At 37.1% G+C, this 10,297-nt stretch overlaps 1 protein-coding gene across 1 annotated transcript in view; it reads right to left on the bottom strand.

Annotated features, from left to right (window-relative positions):
* Positions 1-7,446: 7,446 nt before the first annotated feature.
* DIAPH3 (diaphanous related formin 3) overlaps positions 7,447-10,297 on the bottom strand; it is a 247,827-nt gene continuing 244,976 nt past the window's right edge. Inside the window, exon 28 of the mRNA XM_075139146.1 lies at positions 7,447-7,728. Coding sequence (XP_074995247.1) covers positions 7,469-7,728 — 260 coding nt within the window. The 3' untranslated portion in view covers positions 7,447-7,468. The remainder of the gene's footprint in view (positions 7,729-10,297) is intronic.

Genomic DNA, 10,297 nt, shown 5'->3' with positions numbered 1-10,297 from the left:
CTTTAAGAAGAACCACTGCCTTTGGAGGAACATTAAATCTGCAGGGGGATAAGAGTTCAGGGCACTGCAATTACTACATAATACTAAATTTCATCAGCGAGCAAGGACAAAGCTGATTTCTGGGGTAATGCTTGATGTGCAACATGGGGGATATTTGTAAAAAACAAATCCATGGTTGGAAAATGGACGTCATTTAGAAATAAAAACATAACAATTAATAGTGCAGTTTGCATGCAAGGTGCTTGAAGTTAGACAGGAATTATACACTCATCTAAAACTTTACAGTGATATGAGATATATCTGCTGTATATATGGACAATTTTTATTTTGTACTGGTGACCTGCGCAACACGCCAATCATTTGCCAAAAGATTGCCCAAAAGTTCAGTCGGATGAATTGGTTAGTTAGAGCATTACCCATTCCTTTCTCAAGGCCGGTCACACAGGGTCAAGTTGTTCTGCCAGGAAAGTGTCCTAGGAGGAATATTTTATTTTACCTTTGTCAGCACATTGGAGGGGATTTTATTCAAGTCACCTTTGTATATTTTATTCATTAGGGCATGATCCTGAAAGGCTATAGTAACCCTCTGCTCAGAAGGATTTTGTGCAGTCTGAGGATGATGAGTACTTGTGAGGACAGGCAGGGGACCTCATAGGATTAGGTCCTTATTTTGGCCATCTGTGTTCATATATTGGACTTCTGAGTTGAAAAATGGGACAGGTTAATTCTTTGAGACAAGGTGCTGAAACTGTGCTAATCAAAGCATCCTAGTAAAAAGTGCAGGATGAACACTGAATCTTCTTGGTTTTATCTAATTAAAAGCAATTCTAATTTTATTTTAATATAGATTTGTGTATTTAGTATTACAGATATTGGAGAGGGAAAGGGAAGCAATGATCCCGCACAGCCTTTCTCAGGAAGGGTTTAATTTTTTCTTGCCTGCTGATTTTGATGCTCTACCTAGGTGCTATTGAATTAAAACTGTTTATTAGTTTGTGGAAAGATTTACTGTGGTGCAGTCCTTCTGAGAAAAATAAAATCTTCTCATCCCTCTTTGGGGATTTGGTAATAGAGGAATAGAAAATTGTATTCTGGAGCTGAAGTTAATGAGAGCTCATTCTGTTCCTCATGGACCAGAGTGCCCCATGTTCCCTGCAGAAGGGACAGGGAGAAAACTGGCTCTTCTCCCTTGTTATCCAAACCTCCGTGGGTTTGCAGGTTGGAACCTGTCACACCTCAAGTGAAAAAAGTTCTGTTTCTACTTCAGTTACTCTTCCCTCTGATTCTCCACATCAGTGGATTCAAGTACAGATATGAAGACAGGACTCTAGTTAACTTACCATCATGCCGCAGCATGAAATGACGAGGTGCCACCAACTATGCAGTGGGATCATATTTTTTTCTGTCTAAGCATTTTTAATGCAGTTCCCAGGCACCTTGGAGATAAATTCGTCATAATCAATTCCACTTTTAAAGGGGTGGAAAGCTCTTATCCCATTTTTCATTTCAAACCATTTTTTGTGGTTCCTCTACTTCAGTGGTTGTCTTTCAGGAGCAGCGTTGATGGGTTGTGCTCCAAGATTCATTACTGAAGAAGGTGTGTGCAAAATTGATGGGTCTCGCATTATGCTATCAAGGTGACTTGTTTGACTGGACTGCTTTGCTTTCCTGTCCATTAGCAGAAAGTACCCTTCATTAGTAAAAAATCCGATCAACAGACTGCATAATTGCCCTTTCTGTCTTAATGGAAAGAATCTTGTTGCACTGCATGTTTTCAACTATGTGCAACAACCTTCACATTAAAATGCAACAAATTAAGCAGAGCTTTTAAAAAAGCCATTTTTTTTTGCTAACAGTTATAGACTGCAAAGTTTATATGGCTTGCTTTGGACTGAAAATTTCAATTAGAGGTTGAACTAGATGTAACAAAGAAGCCTAAATAATTGAGAATTAAAGCTCCTTCTGAATGTGCAGCTTGCATGGAGTCATCAGACTTGGAGAGTTGGTGTAATAGCTGTCTTTAGGAGACATCAGGAGTACGCACACATTCTGCTGCCATTTTGACACCTGAACATTTTAGAAGACAGTCTTTTTTATTATGCTTAATGTGTGGCTGTAGAACTGTGGGTTTTTATTGTGATCCCGTGATTTGAGCCCGCATTTGCTGGCCATGGCCCTTGTGGTTTTCTCCACAGCCTGAAAAGCTAGGAGGGCAGATGCCATCTGCTCTGCCTTCTCTACGTCAGCCACTGTAGCTACCAAGAGCAGTACTGTCCAGCATGGGAGTATGACCATTATGTGGACTCCTCTCGCTCCTCATGCTCTTCCTTTAGCTATCAAAGTGAATGGGAGCAGGACAGCCGCTTGGATTCGAGACGAAAATATTCTTAGGTTTTATGGGGGCTCATATTTATCTCTGTCAGACTTTTCGTTCCCTTTATTCATTCGAGGGTTTTGAGAACCAACAGCCCAACCACATCATTGCTATTCAGAGGATATTCTGATATATGTCTTTGAATAGACAGGACACCTGTGGCCATACCAACTCCGGATCACCCACCATCATTTCCTTCATGACCTTTAAAGATGTCAGATGAGACTGTTTTTTTTTCCCCCAGTTGCTTCATTCTGCACTAGATGCAATTTCAGGTCCCAGAAGTGAAATCAGGCAGCACATTAATCAACTCTGCTTCCCAGTCTCTGCACTTCTGTCTTTCCATAGTTTATTTTTCTGGCTAATACAACACAGATTTAAAAATAGGGGTGTATTACCCTCTGAAAATACATACAATTCTGGTATCAGCAGTGGAATAAGCTCATTTAGATGAAAGGAACTATTTTCTTTTGGTGGAGTGAAATACCTTATCTGCCTCTGTTTGAATTACATTTAAGTGTTATGCCTCCTACAGTATATGGGATTGATGTTGCACGCAAGTCACCTGCTCAGTGTATTTTTGGTATGTCATTAGAAAATATTTCCCTTAATAATTCTACAGTGTATGCCTTTGCATGGATCACAAAAAGAAAAAGCTGCGTTACTGAAATAAAAGTACAAAGGGGTTTAAAATGTACTCAGCTAAAACGTCTGAAATTTAATGGCTATCTCTGTAACTGGGAGGGAGAGAAAAATTGTATCTGGACCACCTCTTGTTTATTCGTCACTGGTGCCAGAGTGACCAGAATGCTTTATCAGCATGGTTTTACAGTGAGAAGTATGGTCCCGATCTGAATACTGTACTTTAGGTAAAACACACCATAGTGCAACGTAGAAAGTGTATTTGGAAAGGGAGTAAATGTTCTTGCTTCATGTGCCAAAATAATTTGAAACAAATTGATTAATCAGTGGCATAGTTAATTTAATAGCAGACAGTAATCTTAAAATTTCTTACATATAGGAATGTTGGCATAAAATTAGACTGAAAACTGATAAAATCTGCAATTCATCTAATTGTTTTTATTTCATAAACTAGGCAAACAGTTCCTCAAACTTTTAAGTGGAGTTATTTTTCTGCTGCAGTTCAGTTGTGTAAAACCCACACATCATGTTAAAAAAATAGAAAATGGTACAGTAACGCTTTATTTTGTTCTGGAGAAAACAACATGGTCATGTAATTGCTTTTTTCTGATCTCTTTCACTTGACCCTGGCTGCTTATTATAATGTTTTAGGTGCCATAGCTTAGGGTTTATCGACCCCTGCTTGTTGCCCATTTGCTTTATAGTTACCGAGTATTGTAAGGCTTGGAAAGATTACTGTAAAAATTATAATCTGGTCCTGTTCATTAGAAATGGATGCGGAAAAAGCATTAGCAGTAAATGTCTTGTTTTTCAGCTTTTATTATAAAAGCCTAAGGGGCTGCAGTACCTCAAGCTGCTCAGCATTAACTTGTTCGGCTCCGGAAAGTGTGTCTTTGGATGGGCCAGGCTGAGGATTGATCATATGAGGTAAAACAAGGAAAATTAATTGTTGGAGGAAAGCTGTTTATAACAACTGCATCTGAGATTTTTTTTTTCAACATGTTGTCTTTTCAGTCTGCTAAGCAGTAGCGTTGCCATAATTAATGGGGAACAAAAAGTAACTACAAATTGTTCACGTTGCTGGTCCATGCTCTAGCGAAGTGTCTGATTCAGAGCATTATCACATCTCACGGCAGCCACCACCTCCTGGTGCTGTTGTATTATTTTGTAATAAAGTTGCTACCATCATTTTTCTTTGGGTTTACAGAGACTAGTATATTACCTATGGTCCATAAGCCAGGTGTCAAGCTTGGTTGCACGCAGCTTGAAGAGACTGATCGCAAACATTCCTATCTTGATAAGGTCAAAACATTAGAATATTACATATGAATCTAGACCACTGCCACGAATAATACGGTATATATATAAAGTAAAAATTGATGAAGTAATCAAAATTCTTTTACTGAGTGAAATGAAAAGTCATCCAAAATGAGTGTGAAGAATCAAAAAGGTGTGTTAGACCTTTACAGTTTTACTGGCAAGAAAAGCCAGGGGTGTTTGTGCCTTCTGTCTGCTGCTCAGGTAGAGAAGGAGCAGTGGAATGTACTTCGCAAGATTACTTCAAATGTTTTTATCTGAACAGTCATGTTTGAAGAAATCAGGAAGCTCTTTTTATAAGGACTTAATTTTCAGGTGTGAATTACAGAAAGAGAGGGTTTTGCACGGTATGCGAAACTTTCTTCAATATCTAGCACAAGTGGCATATCAGCTCAATCCTTTAGGTCAAGGAATAGACTTGTTACTTACTAAAAAATGGCTTACTAAAAATAACTAGCACACCATTAAGGGTCTACCCTAAGTATTTTTAGATTGAGTTAACTTTATGTTTTAAATTGATTAAATGAATTCATTTTTAAATTTAATTAAAGCAATTTACTTCATACAATTTAGAAGCTGAGGTTTATACTTTAATAAAAACATAAAAGCATAGAAATAGAATACAGACATAATACTTTCAAAGTTATTTTTACCTGAACTCATTAGGCAATGCAAGGATTTTTTCTATCAAAAATGTCCTGCGTATTTTTTTGCTTCTAAGGGAAATTAAAGAAAGATGAAATGTAGAAAGAAAACTTACTGTGTACTTCAACGGAACTGTGTACTTGAACTATGAATACATCAAATTATGATGGTACAAAGAAATACTGAAGGGGAAAAAAATTACATACTGTATTTACATGGATTCTAAAAAGTTGTACAGCTTTTTTTTTTATTCTCCTAGTTATACAAAAGAAACTGAATTAACTTGATGGCTGCTTGAAAGGATTACTTCAGAAACACAGTATCTTAGAAGGGCTAAAAGCCCTGGAATACATTTCTAAAAGCTTCTCAAACTGTAAGAAAAGGTAGCTTAAGATCTATAATTTTAAATGTATGTATTTTAAAATCAGAAGATGCTAGGCTGCTAGTAGCATTTTGTTAACTGAAAATTTCAGTAGATAGTTTTGTAGATAGTAGATAGTAGAAAGTTTTGTAACTTTTCTTTGCTTGCTAAACTACACAGTAGTGTCCTGAACTGTCAGTTTTCTGTTGCGGACTATTACCCTCTAATTCAAATGAACAAGTTTACTGTGTTCAGGAAAATGAATTTGTACTTCCACCTCCACTTGGCAGGTCATCCTGCTAGTATTTCAGAGACAGTTGTCTACTCCTAGACCTTTTATTTTAGCACGTCCTCAGCAACTGAAGACATCCAGTGAATGGTTAATTTTTTTTTCCTTCAACATATATTTTCTTTGTCTTTGAAAACCATTTTATTTAGTCAAGCATGTTGTACTTTGCAGATAGTCATTTTTACTGCACCCTGTAAACAGGGGTAGTGAGTTTTAACAGTGGAGGCACAGAAGATCTTAGTGGAACAACTAGTAGTAGTTGTATTTCTAGTTGTCCACTAAAGATGCATTAAGCCCCAATTCTGTGGTTACTTTATGCAATTTCAAGTTACCAAAGGCGGCCTTGTATGACAGCTTTGCCCGTTGTTTGCAAGGAGAGCTGAAGAAATGACTGTCTGATAGGCTTTCTCTGTATCTTTCCCTGACTTCTGTTTACACCTCTTATTTTTTTCAGCTAAGGCAGGAAATGTAATTAGAATGTATAATGACAGTTACAACAGCCCCAGAAACATGAGATTGATTCCCATGACGGCTGAAAAACCCTCCATGCAGTATGTATAAACAGGCCCAGTTTCCGAGTTCTAATTAACTTTATTAATGTTTAGTGCAGGAAGTACGAAGGCAACTTAAACAAGGATATAAAAAGCACTGGAGCATTGAAACACTGGTTTCATGTAACTGACTCTTATTGAAAGATGTATTTTTCAGCATTTTGTAAAGAAAAATAGAGTAATTTAGAAGAAAGATATTAGATACCTAATACACTCCTATAATAAGGAAGCTTTAAATAATGGAGCAAAGATACTAATAGTAGCTTCCTACCTGGTAACATAGGTAGCGATTCTTTATGATGTGCAATTAATAAATACGATAGCGAACATGTAACAATGTACAATGACAGTGTGATAAAAGAGATGCAATTATGTGCAAGATTCCTATTGTGCCAGCAAATAAGACTTTACGGGCTACTGGAAAATGAGTTTGTGAAAAACCAATTGTAAAAACGTTTTCCATTACGTGTTCCTTTTATAGAAACATATTAACTCACATGTGAAAAGATAAAAAATTACACTGGTAAATAACTGTGAAGACATTTTCCCCCACTATGGACACAATTGCAAAACCTTGTAATCACAGAAATTGTATATATTATTTTGATATAATAATCATAACTAAGCTTAACAGCAGTGATATATTAATCACACAATAAAGTATATTATTTGCATAGATTTTTTGTTTACTGTCCATGGGTTTCCATTTTGTGAATACATATATAATTCAGCAAGCTTTGGTGCTCTTTGATGAACTCAAACTGGAACATGGCTGATTTATATGATACATATTTCCTATTATTATAATTGCAAATGATGCTATAATAATACTTCTTAGGTGCTAAAACCTCTTAAGTATAGCAATTGCAGTACAAAATATAAGAATATCTTTTCTGTTATTTATTGACCCTTATACCCAGGCATGATGATTTAACAATATTTAAAAGATATTCCTATTTTGAGAAGCTCTCAAAACATGTGGTCTGCAGTTTGTCCACTGAAAGGATTGTGCCTTGGAATAATTCAGTATCTCTTTCTTCTGATATTTTTTGTATGCTCAGTAGGTAAAAACTTACAATAAAAATAATCTTGCAGTTATGCAAAACTATAGTATCATTTTGTATAGCCTTGCAAACAAATAGTTTAGAAGTAAAGTATTCATCCATAGAGAAGTTGGGAACTCAGAAGTATGTAATGTCAATAATACTAGAAAATTGGTGTATATCTTTAAAGATGTAGGCTATTATAGCTTGTTTTTAAGCTTTGATTTAATCCTTTATGTCATTATTCTATAGTGCTCGCAGTCTTGCCAGGAGAGCTTCTACTTCTGGAATAGCTTCTCCCTTAGAAGGAGACCGGATATGATCTATTTTCTTATCTTTGTTGCCTTCTCCATGACAGGCTTCCTTTCTCCCAACACCCTTGTTCCACACTGTAGAAGAACTTGTTTCAACATCATAAGTAACCTCTTTGGTGACTGGGCTTCTTGTCAAGTTTAAACTGATACTGTGGTGTGAACATGACTTCTCTAGTTGTCCTTTCTGGTTCTCTGCAGAAGATAAAACAAATAAACCTCATTTCACTATTAAAATACTCAGTTTCAATATTTTGTAATATAAAAAGACCTCCTGATCAGACAAAATTTTACATGCAGATGATGCACTAGAAAGAGTCATGATTGCCAAGGAGGCAAGACAAAAAATATTATCACTTCAAAAGCAGTGAGCTTGGTCCCTTGGAAGTGATACGGACTTAAATGACTTTTTGTTAGATTAGCATCCATATTTCCTATAAAATCACAGAGACAGCCTGACGCGATCCTCCTTCCTTACTGGAGTCAAAGAGAAAACATAGTACTCAGCACTTCTCAGTGTCTTCCAAAGTTTTATCTGGTTAATTACAATTTCTATATATTTTTTAATTCAAATTTTAAAATGTATTTAAAAAAATCTATTTCAATTTAATTTTCCATTGTAATAATTTTTCTTTCCTTTGTGATCTTTGAGGCAGCTAAGCAGTTTTCAGAATTTGCATAACTTGCTACTTTTTGCTGAACATCACTAGCATCGACTGTCACAAGAAGTTCTACTCAGTTAATATCCAGGAGCTTCGCTGGACTGACATGTGTCAATAGACAGATTTCTTTTTTTGTGCCCCCATCCCAAATCAAGTGACTGTTCTCAAAACCAGCATATGAGTGGTCCCTCTCATAGATCGCAAACATTTTTAAAACAGGTGTACTCAATATTCATGTAACCTTGAGCAAGGCTTGAAAATGGCTTCAACAAACTTGACATGACATTTAAAGTTTTTTGGTTATTCACTGAAAGATGTTCCATCATCCCAATAGTAATGACTTTGGAGCACAGGCAGTCATTCATGACAGTGTGTTTTATGTGAGTGCTGAAAATTCCTACCGAAAACAGCTTGTACATTAAAAGGCAGCTGCTGAAGATATTTACTGCACTGTCATTCCCTGACCAGGGGCTCTTGGTGATGGATGAGGATTCTACACACTTTCTTGGACAATCTCAGCAAATTTTGTAAGTACCGTCACCTTTTGGCAAGTGGAGGAAAATAAATATCTTCCTTCTATCATCTTCTAAATCAGATAAACAATTCTTAATTAAAATTTGATAATAGCTGAATTTTGCACTTAGCTGAAAAATATAATTTCTATTTTATACTATGGAAAATAATTTGACCCTGAAGATGCAGCAGCACACATTTCAGTTTTCCTGAATCACAGGAGGCCAAAGATTGGGTATAAACACATCTTTATAATTACATATAATAAATCTGCTATATATAATTAAAATATGCCTGTTATGTACACTCTTAAATATCCCATTCTGTTTAAATGTTTCTATTTATTGATCCTGAACACATATTTGCAAGCTGATAAAAGCATGCTACCTGTATCAATATATAAAATACTAGCTGCACCATAGCCCTTTTTGTTTACATTCAGTTTAGAGGCAGTAGGAAAAATACTTGGTGTTTTGAAAATCAATACATTCTTTAAAGTAGAAAAAAACATACTGCCATATAATCAGAGATTAAGTATAGGTGTTGGACTTTTTAAAAAGGCAAGAATAAATTAGGCACTGAACACTGAAAGTAAGCTTCTCAAGCATACCAACACTCGAATTCTAACTACTTTGGAGTTCAGCTAAATCTTCACTCCAAAATACTCAAGCATGAGGGTCAATTAGGTATGATGAACTAGACTGAGTACTGGAGGTGGTGAACACTTATGAACCGGGGCCTCCGAGTAAAATCCAGCAATATTTTCCCCAGTTTCTCATAGTGTGCGAGGGGCAGAGGAAGGTGCCTTAGAGTGAGATTTAGAACAGCAAAAAATCTAAGCAGGGAACTGCGGCAAGTTAGCTATTAAGAAGTAGTAAATGTTGGGATCTACCTAAACACTTGTCCCGCTTTGAAACTTGGTAACTGATTTAGCCTTGCAGAAAGGTGTGTCGCAGAACTTGCTGCCTACAATCTGGAATTGTTGCGTGGGGATAGTGTCCTGGTTTCAGCTGGGATGGAGTTGATTTTCTTCCTATTAACTGGTTAGCGCTGTGTTTTGGATGTAGTGTGAGAATAGTGTTGATAACATGCTGATGTTTTAGTTGTTGCTAAGTAATGTTTACACTAGTCAAGGACTTTTTATCTTCCCGTGCTCTGCCAGGTGCATGGAGGGCTGGGAGGGAGCGTGGCTAGGACGGCTGGCCCAACTGGCCAATGGGCTATTCCATACCATATGACGTCATGCTCAGCGTATAAGGCTGGGTGAAGAAGAGGAAGGGGGAGACGTTTGGAGTGATGGCGTTTGTCTTCCCAAGCAACTGTTAAGTGTGATGGAGCCCTGCTTCCCTGGAGATGGCTGAACACCTGCCTGCCGATGGGAAGCAGTGAATGGATTCCTTGTTTTGCTTTGCTTGTGCGCGCAGCTTTTGCTTTACCTGTCTTTATCTCAACCCATGAGTTTTCTCACTTTTACCCTTCCGATTCTCTCCCCCATCCCACCGGGGGGGAGTGAGTGAGCGGCTGTGTGGGGCTTAGTTGCTGGCTGGGGTTAAACCATGACAGCTAGTGATCGAGTAAAGCAGAGTACA

The sequence above is a fragment of the Calonectris borealis genome, chromosome 1 (genome assembly GCF_964195595.1).
Source record: "Calonectris borealis chromosome 1, bCalBor7.hap1.2, whole genome shotgun sequence".
NCBI lineage: Eukaryota > Metazoa > Chordata > Aves > Procellariiformes > Procellariidae > Calonectris > Calonectris borealis.
Note: the sequence above shows the minus strand (reverse complement) of the source record. Positions and strands in the feature narration are given on the sequence as shown.